At 61.6% G+C, this 15350-nt stretch overlaps 2 protein-coding genes across 5 annotated transcripts in view; one reads left to right on the top strand and one right to left on the bottom strand.

Moving 5' to 3' along the window:
* The window catches only part of BCAP31 (B cell receptor associated protein 31), a 28973-nt gene extending 26282 nt beyond the window's left edge, over window positions 1-2691 (top strand). For all 3 annotated transcript variants that reach the window (XM_068962411.1, XM_068962413.1, XM_068962412.1), the window contains exons 6-8: window positions 451-571; window positions 1366-1466; window positions 2349-2691. In XM_068962411.1, coding sequence (XP_068818512.1) covers window positions 451-571; window positions 1366-1466; window positions 2349-2387 — 261 coding nt within the window. In that variant the 3' untranslated portion in view covers window positions 2388-2691. The remainder of the gene's footprint in view (window positions 1-450; window positions 572-1365; window positions 1467-2348) is intronic.
* A 4962-nt stretch (window positions 2692-7653) lies between these two features.
* On the bottom strand, window positions 7654-14819 carry SLC6A8 (solute carrier family 6 member 8). Of its 2 annotated transcripts, none has more exons than XM_068961944.1 (13): window positions 14558-14819; window positions 12897-13028; window positions 11832-12081; window positions 11297-11429; window positions 10440-10574; window positions 10211-10314; window positions 9997-10121; window positions 9325-9437; window positions 9062-9199; window positions 8873-8975; window positions 8685-8785; window positions 8423-8593; window positions 7654-7870 (listed from the first exon to the last, which is right to left on the bottom strand). In XM_068961944.1, exons 1-13 carry the CDS (start codon window positions 14817-14819, stop codon window positions 7730-7732), a joined length of 1908 nt encoding a protein of 635 aa, XP_068818045.1. In that variant the 3' UTR covers window positions 7654-7729. The 2 variants fall into 2 exon arrangements, with proteins under 2 accessions (XP_068818045.1, XP_068818047.1); XM_068961946.1 differs by having other exon boundaries at window positions 9997-10091.
* Between the last annotated feature and the right edge of the window lie 531 nt (window positions 14820-15350).

Genomic DNA, 15350 nt, shown 5'->3' with positions numbered 1-15350 from the left:
GATGTGTGAGCCAAGCTGGGGAGGAGGAGATGGACGGAGCTGGATTCAGAGGCAAAAGACAGTTGGCCTGGCAGTGCCGTGTGGAGTCGTCTTGGCTAGAGTGAAGGGTGGCGCTTGGGGAGAGGGAGACGGGAGGGTCTGGATCAGTTGGGGTTGACTGGCCGCAGTCCCCAAATGACAGCAAGCTGAGTTGTTGGCTAGCTTGGGGGTAAACTCGGAGGAGCTGCTGAGAATGGAGCCAGGGCAGGCAGGGCGTGTGGCCTGTGAGCTGTAGCAGGTGGCTGGGAACACACAGTGGCCCGATTCTGTGCTGACATTTCCGAAGGGGCCAGTGCCCAGGGCAGCTTGAAGAATCCCAGCTCAGTGGGGAGGACGGACCAGGCCTTCTCTCCCTCCCTCCCCCCTCCCCTCCTCCACCTGAGTGACCTGGATCCTTGGCGCTCTTCCTAGGAAGCTGGCGGTGTCACCAAGTTGGGTGGCAGGGACAGCGAAGAGAAGGTGCAGGAAGAGAACAGGAGCCTGAAGGCTGATCTCAAGAGGCTGAAGGACGAGCTGGCTGTCAACAAGCAAAGTGAGCGCTACCCTCAGGTCGCCCGTGGCCCCCAGAACTCTGGAGCCTCCGTGGGTGGCTGCCGCACCTTCTGTGCCAAAGGATTCATACCAGACTCGCACGCAGGCTGAAGAGCTGAGCGAAAGTAACCAGTGGCTCCCAGCTCGCCCAGCGGAAGCCCAGCTGGGGTTGGCCTCAGCCAGCGGGGCTTCGTGGTTTAGCAGTCTGTGCAGGGTCCCACCAAGGAGGGCCCAGGCACCCCAGAGACGCAGGGGCTACCTCCAGAGCATCTCAGCCAGTGCCAGGCATGGGGAATGGCACTCTGTCTTGTCAGCAGGGGCCTGGTGGGTGGGGAAGGCAGGCTAAACCAGAGCTGCTAGTGATGCTCCCATCTGCTTCCTTCCTAAAGCCCTCTCTTGACACGTCTGTTGTTCCCAGCTTCAAGGCTGGGGTCCTGCTGCTGCTCTCGCCCCGAACCTTTTCAGAATGTTTCTCCCAGGCCTCCAGCCCCCCTGAAGTCACTCCTGCTGAGAGCCACACAGGGTCTCTCCATGACCCGGTTTGGGGGGAGGGAGCCCCGATGTCTTCCTGTTGCTCCAGGTTTGTTGGCCAGGCCTCTCCCACTTCTGGAGACTCCCCTTCTGGATGCTTCCACAGCAGCTGGCGGAGGAGTCTTGAGAGAGGAGGAGTCTCCCAGACACACTCACTGGGGGCGGACCTGGGGCAGCCGCATCTGCTGTCTCCAGTAAACAGGGCTTTTCTCCCTCAACCTCATCTTTTCATTTTCCTTCCTTCACCATTTGTGCTCCCCCCAGAACTGGAGAAGGCGGAAAATGAAGCTCTGGCCATGCGGAAGCAGTCTAAGGGCCTCACCAAGGAGTATGACCGCCTGTTGGAGGAGCACACGAAGCTGCAGGTCAGCCCCTCAGCCTCTGGGCCGACCTGTCTGCTTGGCGAGGCCTTGGCAGCAAGCTGGCTGCAGTCTCTCCCAGTTCCCCTGATTTCCTTTAGTGCTGCTCCAGCCAGTGCCAGTCTGGGCCCCAGTAGCCAGAACCCTTCCTTGGGTAGGAAGGCTGTGGCCTGGTAGATGGCAGTCACTTAGCAAGGTGGCCTTGGTCTCCAGGCCAGCCCTTTGTGCTGTGGGCCTTCCCAGCCTCATGCCCAGCATCAGTGCCCTTGAGAAGAGGTCCTTTCCTGCCATGTACCCCTGGTGCACAGTTTGGAGCCCCCCTGACTCCTGTTCAGGTTTACTGAAGGGCCCCAGCAAGTACCAGAGAGATTCATGGGAAACTCCCCTCCCTGCCCCAGGCCTTCCCTGCGCTGGGGCAGAGAGCAGGGAGCATCACAGGTCCTAGTCACTTGCCCCATTTCCAGATGCTCCGGGAGACCGGAAACTGGCCGTGAGGGCTACGAAAATATCCCTGAGCTCTGACAGCTTGACTGAGTGCTTGGGGGCCCAAGTTGGGGTGCCACAGAGGGTGGAGAGACTGTCCCCAGCCCCCAAAGGAGGACCAAGAGCTGGAGTTGAGAGCAGGCTCGCAGGCAGGATGTGGGAGGGACTTGGAAATGTGGAGGCCACTGTGAGGATGAGAGGGAGGGCAGGTGAGGCCCAGGAGATGGGAAAGAGCAGCAGCTTCAGTGATGGGCTGCTCAGGAGGGGCTTCCCAGGCTCATCAGCTGCCTGGCATGTGGTGAAAGGGGCGCCCGGCTGGGTCTTTGGGGCTGAGGGGACTGGAAGGCAAAGGGGAGGAGTGCACCCTGCCCCCCTCCACCGCTTTGCAATCTTCTGTCTCTGCAGGCGGCAGTAGATGGCCCCTCGGACAAGAAGGAGGAGTGATGCTCCCCAGCCGCCCACAGCCGGCTACCGCTGGAGGGCCTGGCCTCGCTCGGTACCGCCATTCTCTCCTTTGCGCTTCTGTTCCCTCATGCCGCTTGCTGTTCCATGCACTGCCTGCATTCCTTAGGGGATCCGGGTCCCCCTCCCCCCCCCAGAATGAGCCAGGCTGCGGCAGGGGCTTGCTTCCCACTGGGCTAAGCCCCTTGATGTCGCATGCTGATATTCTGGGCTCCTAAGGCCCCTCTCCTCCGGTCCTGCCACAAGGCAGGCAGAGCAGGAAGAATAGCTTCGTGGGGGGCAATAAAGTCTGTTGTGTCATGTCTGTGCTGCGTGCGTGTGACTGAGGCCGCGGGGAGGCCGCCTTGTGATCCCCCCGCCTGGACCAGCTGAGACACTGATGGCAGGCAGCTCGGGCAGAGACCCTGGCCCCAGGCTTGGCCCCAGAGGCCTGCAGGACGCTTTTCCCTGCCTTTGTTCTAATTCCCAAAGGCTCCCTCCTCCCAGGCCAGGTGCAGGCTTGCACTTGCCCCATCTATGCCCTGCCTCGGGCACCCCAGGCCAGGCCTGGCTTGACGGCCATGTGGGGCATGTTGGCCCCGTCATCTTCCTGGGCCCAGGGGAGCTCGGGAGACACAGGGAACCCACTGGGCTTCCGGGTGGCAGCCTCGCCCGCCGCCTCTGGGTCCTGTTCATCACATTGAGGCCAGATAGAGCATGGCAGAGTGCCACTAGTCCCTCCCTGCCCCGCCTCCTCCTGAAGGTTTCCAGGATGACCTCTGACTAATGCCAGAGAGAGTGAAGACGTGCCCTTGGTGGTGACCTACGCCTGGCCAAGGGCAAACAGAGGCAGTGGGCAGAGCCTCCAGGTGTCTCTTGGGGTCCCCTCCGCCACCCCATGAGCCTGCTCTGGCCTGGACACCCCCTGGGCTGCCTTGGCAGGTGGCTGCCATCAAGGAGGCTCTAGTGTTTTTCTGCTTCTGAGGACTGGGTGAGAGGGGTTGGGGGCAGGTCGGAGGTGTCTTTTGTCGGCATTCGGGGGCCCCTGGAAACGGGAGTGCAGACAGCCAGCATTGAGCACCAGCTTCTCCCACCAGGCTCGGGCTGGTGGCTCCCTTCAGCAGTGTTCTTTGCCCACGTTCTCATGGAGAGTGCCACCCCCCTTTCCGGGCAGCCTTCTAGGTGGTGTCTGCCGTGGAGGGAGGCTGCAGATGACACCCTCTGGTTGCTATGCCAAGGCTGAGAGCTCGTCCCACTTTTCCAGGAAGTGTTCCCTGACTACCTCGGCCTCGCTGAGCTCGCCTTGCTCTGAACTCCTGCAGGCCAAAGTCCGCACTGTGGGCCCTTAGGTTCTTCCCTGGGCTGGGCGGAAGGGAAGCAGCTAGCTGGGGACGAGAAAAGAGTGACGGGGATGGCCAACTCTTAAAAGTGGAAAGCATGGTGCCCACCTTGCTTAAGACTGGAGGGCCAGCTGTGGGCACTTCCTGCTCTGGCCCATTCTGAAGGCTGCTGTCAGCCGGCAGCCTCTGCTTAGAGTGGGGCTGTAAGTCACTGTACCCAATAGTCTCTGCCTTGCTTGCACCTCTGGTAACCTCGTGGGCACCACGGGGCTGGGCTGATCATCTCCTGGCCTGTCTCTCCCACTGCTGGTCTGCATGTCCTCTGTCTACTGCAGGGACGGGTTCCCTAGTTAACAGGACCCAGCCAAGCAGCATGACCTCTGTCAAGTGCCCCTTACTGCGCTGTTGATGTTTTCTGAGTCTTGCCTGGTGGCAGGTGGCCTGGAGGCCATTTGGCAAGAGGTGACAAGGATGTGAGCCAAGGCACGGCCATGGCTAGAAGAATGGAGATGTGAAGGAGCTGGTGTGACTCAGGGTCAGAAGATCCCGTGGAGGAGGAAATGGCAACCCACTCCAGTATTCTGGCCTGGAAACTCCCCCAGACAGAGGAGCCTGGTGGGCTACAGTCCATTGGTTCACGAAGAGGCAGACACGACAGCACATGCAGGGTGTGGAGTGGCGAGGGCCTGGGGCAGCAGGGACTGTTGAGTTGGAGGGTGTGAGGGCCTTTTTGGGAAAGCCACACTGGTGGCGCTGACCCACCAGCGCACGGGCTTCTTGGGGTTGTGGGTGTGGTGAGAGCAGAAGCTTGTAGGATGAGGAGCCTTTCAGAGAAGGGTGGGACAAGGGTTGGGTTGGCAGGCCAGGCGTTGGCACTGCAGGGGCTGGGCCACCATCTCACCAGGGAGGTGCCTCTGCCAGCCGAGGCTCCAGAGGCCCAGCTTGACTTGGGGTGGGGCCTACTCAGCTGATATTCCTCCCCAGGCTCCAGTGACCTACACCCTGTCCAGGTTCTCCTTGGTGACCACCAGAGCGTTTGCTTATGACTGGCACAAGTCAGAGCCCACCCCTGGCTGTCCAGTTAAGAGCTCAGGCCCTCCCCTTACTAAGGGGTCACTGCCTGGCTAAACGGGGAATGGCCTGTGAGGGACTGAAGAGCCAGTTCTCTGTTTTCTCTGAAGGGCCACCCCATCCCTTCTGCCCAGGCTGGCATTCAGAGCAGGCAGCCGGTACCCTACCTTGATGCCCAACCCGGGAAGGCCCGCCTCAGCTGATAAGCAGACTGGCCCTGGCCACCCATGTCTGTGTCTCACCCCACCCTCCCTCCTGTTACTCTGGATGGATCCTGAATGGATTTCCTTGGTCCACTTCTTCCCAGCCCCTCTGAAACCTCGTGCCAAAGCGTGTGTAGTCTCAAACTTCCCCCAGAATCATTTTCAGGATGGCAGTTGAATGGCAGTAAGTGCATTTCCGTCGTGTGCAGCCATCCCCATTGTGCATCTCCTGAACTGTTCCCTCTCTCCAAACAGACACTGTCCCCATTGAACACTAATTTCCCCCTCCCCCCACTTTCTCTTGGAATTGCACTCCTCAGAGAGGTCAAGTCACATAGGATGTGTCTTCCAGCTGCTTTCCACCACGTGTCATGTCCCAGAGGTTCATCCATCTTGTCAGAATTTCCCTCAGTTTTCAGGATGGAGCTCCTTTTTGTTCCTCTCTGCGGAGACTTGGGTTGTTTCCACCCCTTAATGCCATCCCGATCAGGTTTTTGCATTTCCCCTTGCCCCAGATTTCTCTTGTCCTGTGTGATCTGATAACCAAAGCTCCGACAGAGCCCATCAATCCCTCCTCCCTGACACCTGGAGAGGATGGTGGGCCCTCACATGTGTGTTCTGGGTGGTGTCCCTCCCAACTCTCCTGACTCTGCAGCCAGCCCCCACTCTGTGTCCAGTGTCCCAGGGCCCCAGGGCTCGGTGCCTGGGCCAAGGCTCCCTCTCTAGCTGCCCAGGGACTCATCCAGGCTCAGGGCTGTCTTTATTTAATGAGAACTTCCAAAGTTCTGTCTACAGTGCAGACTTTCTAGAACTTCAAACTCCTTGTCTAGACATTTCTACTTGGTAGATAACACTGTTCCCCCTGAACCTCCTTGTCTTCCTAGTGTAGGGCCTGGCAACACCACTCTTCTTGGGGTCCCAGCCATCTGCAAACCTGTTGGTTGTTCAGTTGCCAAGTTGTGCGCAACTCTTTGCAACCCTATGGACTGCAGCATGTCCATGGGGTCAGTGATGTCATCCAACCATCTCATCCTCCATCACCCCCTCCTCCTGCCCTCCATCTTTCCCAGCATCAGGTGCAGGTAGGTCACTAACCTGGTGACTGCACCTGCTAGTGCCCTGGTCCTGCCCAGTGACCAGCCTTCCCCAGGGCCCTACCTGCTCTCAGAGGAGCACCCTTGAGAAGCTACAGAGCCCAGACTTAACACCCACCTACCCTGCTTGGTGTGTTCCTTTTTAGTTGCCCTTGGGCCCCATGTATGTCAGCTCCCTACACTGTTCCTGGAACTGTGCCAGGTGTACAGACCTTAGAACCAACACTTGCCCAGGGAAGCCACTCAAGGTGGGGAGGGCTCATACCCCTTCATCCCCTGACTGCCCCCCAACACCTGACAAGCAGGAGCCATCTTTGGAAAATGATGTCTTTATTGCTGTTTGCAGTGGCTTTTAGCACAGTAAGGGCGTCCCCACTGGACCCTGGCCCTCCCCCAGCCCCACCCGTCCAGCCCATGTCAGGGTGTGAGGGAAGCCCCTCAAGGGCCCCTTCAGGACTAGACATGACACACAGGGTTCAGTGAACCTGCCACATGGAGGATTTGAGACATGGACAGGGTATCAGCCTGAAGCTCTCAGGTGGGAGCCATACCTAGGCTGGTGCCCACCTTGGGTCCCTGCAGTGGTGGTGCCCATCCCAGAGGGCAGGGTGGGGGCCAGCCTGAGCAGGCCAGGTGGGAAGCTCTGGGCCCCCATGGTGATGCACCGGCCAACCCCCTCGACTTGTGGGGACACCCAGTGAGTCTCCCCCCACCACCTTGCACTTTTCCACTGGTCTGGGGCTGGGGACTGCACATGCATACCCACACGATGGACTTGCACACTTGATAGCTTGAAGCTTCTGTTTTGCCTATGAAAATTAGATCTAGAAATTCACACTCCTTGGCTGGGGGGTACAGGTTTAAGAGGGGCTGAAAGGGACGGGGCATGGCAAGGAGAGGGACATTGGGGCGTTTCTCTTAGAAATATACAAGCAGAAATCTCTCAAGTTTTTATAAAATGTGCAAAATACAAGCCTCATTTGCCCACAGGCACAACTTACACCTGGTATTCACCATTGCTAAGAGAGAAGAGATCTATACCCTACGTACTCACACACACGTGCACTCATACACAAGCTCACACAATTGATATTGGTGGCAATTGGCGCAGGAACCGAAGGTCCCGTTGCTGGCTGGCTCTCTAAGCGTCTAGATCGGGGATGGGGAGAGGGGTCTAGCCCAGCTGAAGTATCTGCCTTGGTTCTGCAGCTGTGCCCCCCACCTTCCCCCTCTGCTCTCCTGGGCCTCACACTGCCACCTCTGGGGTGGGGGCCACCCAAGGGTGTGTCGGGCGGAACCTGGAGAGGCAGGCAGGGAGCAGCGGGCTGAGGTGAGACTGCAGCGGGTACTAGCGGTGGGGGGGGGGGTAATGCTGGGGAGCAGCGTGTGCACCAGCTTGATTATGGGGGTGGGGGAGGCATCTATTTTTGGTGGGTTGTGGTATTTTTTTGGTGTTTTATTAAAAATGGAAAAAAAAAGTTGAGTTATAAGCACTCTGGTGCTTCCTCCCCTCCCCCCACCCCAGGCAGGCAGACCCCCGTTGAGTGGCAGGGAAAGGTAAGCCCCCCGGGAGGCGTGGGGGGTGCTAAAGCAGGGGTGCTATGGCTACAAGAGGGGGAGCTGGTGCCGGGGGCCCGTCACATGACGCTCTCCACCACCACCACCTTGCTGCTCTCAGACACTGGGGTCAGGGTGGTCAGGCCCCTGACATCCGAGTCTTGAGCTCTGTATTCCAGGTGGTGGAGGCCCCAGATGGGCTGCGTCAGGTGCTGCCAGCGCTGTGGGAGAGAGGGGGGTGCCTTGAGTGCCTGGGGAGGGGCCCCTGCTCACCCTGGGCCTCTGGCCACTTCCCGCCACCTGCCACCAACTTGGAGCCCCAGGCCAGCCCTCCTGGGGTCGCTGGCCAGGCTGCAACACCTGCACTAGGGAAACCAGGTTCAGGGGAGGGTCGAGTAAGTGAGTGCAGTTGCTCAGTTGACTGCGACCCCGTGGACTGTTGCCCACCAGGTTCCTCCGTCCATGGGATTTTTCCAGGCAAGGGTACTGGAGTGGGCGGCCATTTCCTTCTCCAGGGGGATCTTCCCAACCCAGGGATCAAACCTGGGTCTCCCGCATAGCAGGCAGACGCTTTACTGTCTGAGCTACCAGGGAAGCCAGGAGGGTTGAGTGGCTGTAAAAACAGAGGCTGGGGACAGATCTCTCATGACCTGAGGCCCTGGAGGGCCCACTTCTCTTCCACCTATACCCCATCGAGGGCACCCCAGGCACCCTGGAGGTCCTGTCTGGACCCAAGGGGGGGCCGTGGATGGAGGGGGACATGGGGCACTGACCTCAGCCATGGTCCCCTTGGCCCTGAGGAGGCAGCCCAGGAGGTGGAGGGGCACACACAGCATGGAGGAGAGCGCAAAGGCCCAGCCCACGGCCTCGCCCCACCATGGGTACACGTAGGTATTGTTGTAGACCAGCGGCTCGTGGTAGACCATGTTGAAGATGAAGATGCCCTGTGGGTGAGAGAAGCTTGGCACTCATCCCCAGCAGCCACGGCCAGCTGGCCCCTGGGTGCCCTGCACCCTGCCTGGCCTTCTCCCTTACCATGCACACCAGTGGGGTGAAGAAAGACCAGCACCATTTCATCCAGGGGCAAGGTCGGTACCCGATCATGCAGGCCACGTCGTCCATGAAGCGATCAGCTCCTGCAGAGACAGGGCGGGCCAGAGCTCGAGACGCCCACCACTGCCCCTGACTGCCCCAGCCTGGCTCGCCTGTTGACCCCGACCTACCGTACACCCAGGCGACCACCACACACTCCCAGAAGGCCTGCCAGAGCAGCGTGGTGCCACTGGCTGAGTAGTAGTCAAACAGCTGGAAGACATACATCCCGCCCTGCGGAGGGGGCCGGGTCAGGGGGGCTGGCAGCTGGCCGCCTGCGAGGGGTAGGGGTGGGCAGCCCACGTCCCACTCGTACTCACATCGGTCACCATGGAGAGGTCGATGACAAAGCAGATGGTGCAGCAGAGGGCCACGGAGATCTCCCTTTGGAACCGGAAGTAGTAGGAGGCTGGGAGGAGGTCCAGCAGGCCAGTGATGAAGCCTTCAACACCTACAAACTGTAGCCGGGCAACTCAGGCTGGGCCCCTCCCCTGCCCACCCACTGTCTCCTGGTGCCCAGGGTGCCCTAGGCCCACGATCACCCCCCATCACACACCTCTTAGGCCCACAACCCCTTGCAAACCTGGCTGTCGAGACCAAGCAGCAACAGCATGAAGAAGAACAGGGCTGCCCAGAGCGGAGCCACAGGCATCAGTGTGACGGCCCGCGGATAGGCAATGAAAGCCAGGCCAGGGCCTGAGGGAGAAGGTGCGGGGTGTGGACATCCAGAGCCCCCCACCCACATCTTGTCCCTCACCCCACCCTGCCCCCCAGCACCAATGTAATGAACTATGGCAGGGTACCCTGTGGACAGAGGCCTTCCCACTTGTGGCAAAGTATCACCGGGCCACTCCCACCCCTGTGTGTGGGCCATGCCAGGGACCACGATGGCAGGTTCCCGCTGGCCCTTGGTAGACTGACACCTGCAATGGGGATGTCTGGCTCAGCCTTTGGGGCCTGAGTTCCAGCAGCCATTGCAGTCACAGGTCCCCACGGACCCAGAAAAGGCCACCCTTTCCCTGGGCAACACTCTGGCAAGGAGGACACACCCCGAGGCCCCTGGAGAGACACAGATGGGGGCTTGGGGCTCCAGCCCTGAGCTCAGCCAGGCCTCCTCCTGGCCCACACTGATGGGACAAATTGAGTTGGACTTTTCCCCATTTCTCACAATGGCTATTTGCGTGTGTTCATATCCGTGGTCCAGCTGCGGCTCCAGAAGCCCGGCTGGGGCTTGCTGGGGCTGGGGGTTCTTTACCTGATTCTGCTACCTTGGAGATGTGCACGCCCTGTTCTGTGGCCATGAAGCCCAGGATGGAGAACACCACGAAGCCTGCAAAGAAGCTGGTCCCGCTGTTGATGAGGGCGAGTATGATGGCATCCCTGTGGATGGGGGACACGCAGGCTCTTGAGACTGCCTGCCGCCCACAGGTGGGTAGGGCAGGGCAGGGGCGGCCGGCTACAGTGCCTACTTGTAGCAGTTGTTGTTGAAGCGATTGTAGCTGCCCAGGGCGGTGAGAGCCCCCAAGCCGATGGCATAAGAGAAGAAGATCTGTGTCCCTGCGTCAATCCATACCTGGAGGTGAGCCAGGGAAGAGGAGGTGAGCCAGGGAAGAGAAGGTGTGGGAAGCCCTGCTGGGGTGCCTGTCCCCCGCCCTGTCCCCCCCCACCACCGTGTCCCCTCCCTCTGCTCTCCCTCACCTGAGGGGATGCCAGCTTTGACCAGTCAGGCTTGAGATAGTAGATGATGCCATCCAAAGCGCCAGGTAGCAGCACTCCACGCACCAGCAGCACAACGAGGACCACATAGGGGAATGTAGCGGTGAAATACACGATCTGGGGGGGTCGGGCTGCTCAGAGCGGGGTCCTGCTGGGAAGGCCGCAGTACCCCCCATGCTGGCCACTCAAACCACCACCCTCTACCCTGCCTTCTAGTCAGAGCCATGGCTCCCAAAGGAAGCTGTGCTCAGCTGGGGTACTGGCAGCCCCAAAGCAAGCAAGGTTAGCTGTAGGGAGCGGGGACAGGGTCAGGTCCCATGCTCCCAGGTCCCCTGACTCTAGGTCATGTGCTCGCAAAGTCCTTGGGATTAGAACTCAGCCCGCCAGAGACAGGTAAGAGTGAGATAACACCGAAGGTGTCTGCCTCCCGAGCAGGTCCGCCTGCTCAGCACACTGTCTTATTTTGTGTCTGTTCAGTGGTCCCCCCAGCTGGACAGTGGGCCCCTGAAGGAGCGATGTGTCCAGGCTTCCCACTGGGGCCCTCTAGGCCACACATCAGGGGATAGAAACAGGCAGTAGACCGGGTCTACCCACACCCTAAAACTGACCAGAACCCTAAACCTGAGCCAGAATTGACAGAAACTGGGAGGGTGGGAAGGCGGGACAGGGATGCCCCACCCCCAGGGAAGGGGCAGCCACTGCGGGGGCGGTGGGGCTCAGGGGCCGGACTGAAGTACAACCCCTGATGCAGTCACCTCCCGTGGCAGCAGTGGTCCCTGGCAGCTGCACCCCACGCCCAGGCAGTGGTGACCCAGCCCCAGGGTCTCCCCCGGCTATACCTTGCCTGTTGACTTGACCCCCTTCCAGACACAGAAATAGACCAGCACCCAGCAGGTCAGCAGACACAGGGTCACCTCCCAGTTGAGGGCCCCCGGCACCTCCAGCCCTCCGGAGAGCCGCAAGACTTTGTTCCTGGAGAAGGGAAGCCCATGAGAGTTGTGCCTGCAGAGGCCAAGAGACTGGGGTTGTCCTGGGTGGCATTGCTCTGGCAGCTCTTGAGTCTAGCTGGTCCCACCGGTGCTTCTGGGAGGCCTGGTGTAAGTCCCCAGCCTGGGGTCCCTGCAGTCTGTGTGCCTGGACCCCCAGGCGGCCCAGTGCCATGCCATCCCCAGTGGGCCCAACAGCAGTTCCTGCTTCCCTCCCCAGGCAGGCACAGCCTGCTCTGCATCCCTGATGGAACGCCTCCAGGGCGGGGCCCGGGACACACCCATGTGCATGTACCTGTGCGCACATGCACATACACACATGTGCACACACAAGCTACATGCAGGAGGCAAGACAGACTAGGCCTGGCTCCGAGGTGCTTTGACTCACTCCCAGAACTCGATGACTGGGGACCGGCGGTCGGCAAGCTGGTCACATGTGAGGTTGGCCATGGTGGCATTGGCACAGTCTTCGTGGCGGAAGATCTCCACACAATCGGGAGTGTTCCACGTGTGGCCACACGTGGCCCAGGGCAGCGTGGTGGTGAAGGACTTCACCAGATAATAGAAGCCCCAGGCCAGCACCATGATGTAATAGGTGTTGCAGTAGAAGACGATCACCATGGAGGCGTAGCCCAGGCCTGGGGAGCAGGGGAGAGTCTCTATCCAGGCTCATCCCTGGCCAGCCCCCCATTGCTCCCACAATCTGCTGACCAGGCAGTGCCGGTGGTCCCTGCTGGGCCCCTAACATCCTGCTCCCCACATCTCCTGACTTTGACCCCCCTCAGTGCAACCAGACCCTTCTGTTGCTGTCCACCCAGACCCCTCTGAGCCCCCAACTTTCCTTGTACAAGTGCCCCAGGCCAGGCAGACCTCTCAATCTGTGGCCAAAAATCAGGCCCTGTTTCTCCCCCAGCCCCCTGCTTCCGCCCCAGCCCTCGGACAAGCACACATCCCAGCATGAGAGGCAAGTCCTGTTTCCCTAGTCTCACACCTGTCATCCCCTGAGTCCCACTGCCAGCATGATGGGTGAAGGAAGGGCAAGCCTTCACCTGTTTACCGCCCCTCCCAACTGGGAACCTGGGGCAGGGTGGGAGACAGTCACCCTCTCAGGGGCAACCTCAGCCAGTCACTTCATGAGTCTGTGCCACAGCCTAGTGTCAGCTCCTTCAGCTTTTCCTGCCATCGTGTCTCACACCCAGCCACCCTCCTTCCAGCCCCAAGGGTGCTGGACAGGGCTTTCTCGCCCGGCGGGGACGGGGAGAGGTCCATCCTCTCTGCCCCCACCAGGGTCACCCAGGTAGGTGGTCTTCAAGTCCTCGAAGCTTGGGGGCCATATGCCAAGCCTGGTGCTCAGACAGGATGAGGTTTACTGTAGTGGGTACCATCTTTGTCCCAGGGGTGGAGAAAGGCAGAGGTCCACAGGGGTCACACAGGGGCTGCCAGAGCTGCTCACCTTTGAACAGGGGGCAGATATTCCAGACGTTGATGCTGCCGGCCTTCATGAACTGGCCCAGCGAGATCTCCAAGAAGAAGATGGGGATTCCTCCGATCAGGGCAATCAGGACGTAGGGGATAAGGAACACACCTGGGGAACAAAGCTGGAGGTGGGCACTTGCACAGGGTTGCCCCTTGGCCAGGCAGGGGACCTGACCAGAACTGCACAAGTGCGCTAAGACAGCCCAGGGCCTTCCCAAGCCCTGGGGGGTGGGTGGAGCCCCACCTTCAGGCTCCACCCAGGCCATGATAACTTCCCACTGAGTGAATCAGTATAAGGGGTGGCCGCTGACTCAGGAGCCCAAGGTGAATAGTCTTGCGGGGGGGGGGGCGGGCATCGGGCAGAACCCCATTTCCTTCTGGTTTCCTGAGAGCCCCTTTTCCCTATAGGGCTTTGGCCCCTACTCACCAAGGGTGAGCTAACTAACGGGCATGGCAGAGACACGCACTTGTGGATACAAGCCACCCCTTGAGCCGCAGTTTGCTGGGCGGCAGAGGAAGGAACTGTGAGGGCATGAATGAGTGTGCATGCTCATGCCTGTTGGCTGTGGTTGGCACTTGGGCCTGGGGACCCGCTGGGCTTGGGTAAAGGAAGGGAGCCTCTTGCCCGCACATCTGAAGGCCCAGGAAGAAGGTGGGTGGGTAGAGTTGTCTACCAGTGAGCAGAGTGCAGGGTATCTGAAAGGGTTGCTAAGTAAGGACAGGAAGTGACCAAGTTGGGGGAGCCTGGCAGGTACAACAAGACAGGAGCGCCCAGGATGGGGGTGGAGGACCCCTCCCCTCCAGGCCCCCGACCCTTGCCCCAGCTCACCAGGCAACTACTCAAAAGGCTAAGCTTTGGCTGCCGCTTGGCTGGGCCTGCGGTCTCCGCATCCTCCTGCTGTGACCTTGGGCCAAGGCCTTTGCTCTGAGCCTCAGTTTCCCACCTGCCGCCTCGTCCCTGCGGCTTTTCCCACCACCCCCCTGGGGCTGCTTTGCAGTCACAGGACACACGCGTGCCCATCGCTGTTGCTAAGCTGGGCTGGGGCGGGCAGGCATGGGGTGTGCATACAGTGTGTCCAGCAATGGCGCCAGGCGGCCCGGGCTGCCGGCTTCCCAAGCCTGGCTCCGGCACCCAGTGTTCCAGGCCCAGGCTCGAGGGGAGGGGAGGGGAGGGGAGGGGAGGCAAGAGGAAGAGAGAGAAGGGAAGGGAGGGGAAGGCAGGGGGAGGGACAGAGTGGCCCATTGTGTGTGTGTTCGTGTGTGCACACGTGGGGGGCCGGCACAATGTGCCACTTGTGTGCCTGATTGGAGGGGGCATCCAGGGCTCCTCACCTCTGAGGCCTCCCCCGAGGCGGGAGGCCTCTCCCGGCCACCTCAGTGGCCAGTCACTTGCGGGTGGTGGTGCTGGGGTGGGGGGCGGACACAGCTCGAGGCTTCCTTCGCAGGCCCCCTCCCCCACCACGTTGCCAGGCACATGACCGGCCAGGGGGGTGGCCGCCTGGCTGGGCCACCGAGCGGCGACGGCGGGCAAGGGGCGGCCCCCCGGCCCTTCCCCTCCCTCGCCGGCCCGGGGGCCTCCCCACCCCCTGGACTTCGCCCTGCTGCCCCGGTGGGGCTAGGGAGGGGCCCGGCGCTCACCTCCGCCGTTCTTGTAGCACAGGTAGGGGAAGCGCCACACGTTGCCCAGGCCCACGGCGAAGCCCACGCACGACATGATGAAGTCCATCTGGCGCGTCCAGGTCTCGCGCGGCGGAACGGCCAGGAGGCTGCCGGGCGCCCCCAGGGCCGCGGGGCCGTCGCCCTTGGCCGAGGCTCCGTCGGGCCCGGGCGCGATTAGGGGGCCCTTCTTCTCCTCGCCGGACACGCTGTAGATGCCGTTCTCCGCGCTCTTGTTGGCCATGGCCGGGGGCACGGTGGCCCGCGGGGGCGGGCGGGCAGACAGGCGCGGGGTCGCCAGCGGTGCAGGGGGGGATAAAGGCCCCGAAGGCGCGGGCCCGCCGGGGGCCGAGGACGGCCGGACCGGGGGGTCGGGGCGGCGGGCGGGAGGCGGGCGGGGTGCGGGACAGCGGGGGCGGCGCGGTCAGAAGCAGTCCACGAAGCACTTGAAAGTGAGCCTAAAGAATCTCATGTGTGTCGGGGGCCCGGGGGCTCGCGGGCGGCGGCGGGGCCCGATCGGGCGGCGGCGACGGCTCCCGAGGCTCCTGCCCGCAGCTCCCGCGGCGGCGGCGGCGGCGGCAGTTGCTCGCCCGGCCTGAGGCTCAGCCTAGCCGGGGCGCGGGCGGCATCCGCAGCCCCCTGTCTGCAAGCGGCGGCCGAAGCAGGAGCAGGAGCCTGCGGCCCGCACCTCCCGCGCGCTCCCCCCCTCCCCCCCGCTGCGGCCCGGCCCGGCCCGGCGCGGCTGCCCGACTCGCCTGCGGCTCCCGCGTCTGCG

Source organism: Capricornis sumatraensis, chromosome X, assembly GCF_032405125.1.
Source record: "Capricornis sumatraensis isolate serow.1 chromosome X, serow.2, whole genome shotgun sequence".
Taxonomy (NCBI): Eukaryota; Metazoa; Chordata; class Mammalia; order Artiodactyla; family Bovidae; genus Capricornis; species Capricornis sumatraensis.
Note: the sequence above shows the minus strand (reverse complement) of the source record. Positions and strands in the feature narration are given on the sequence as shown.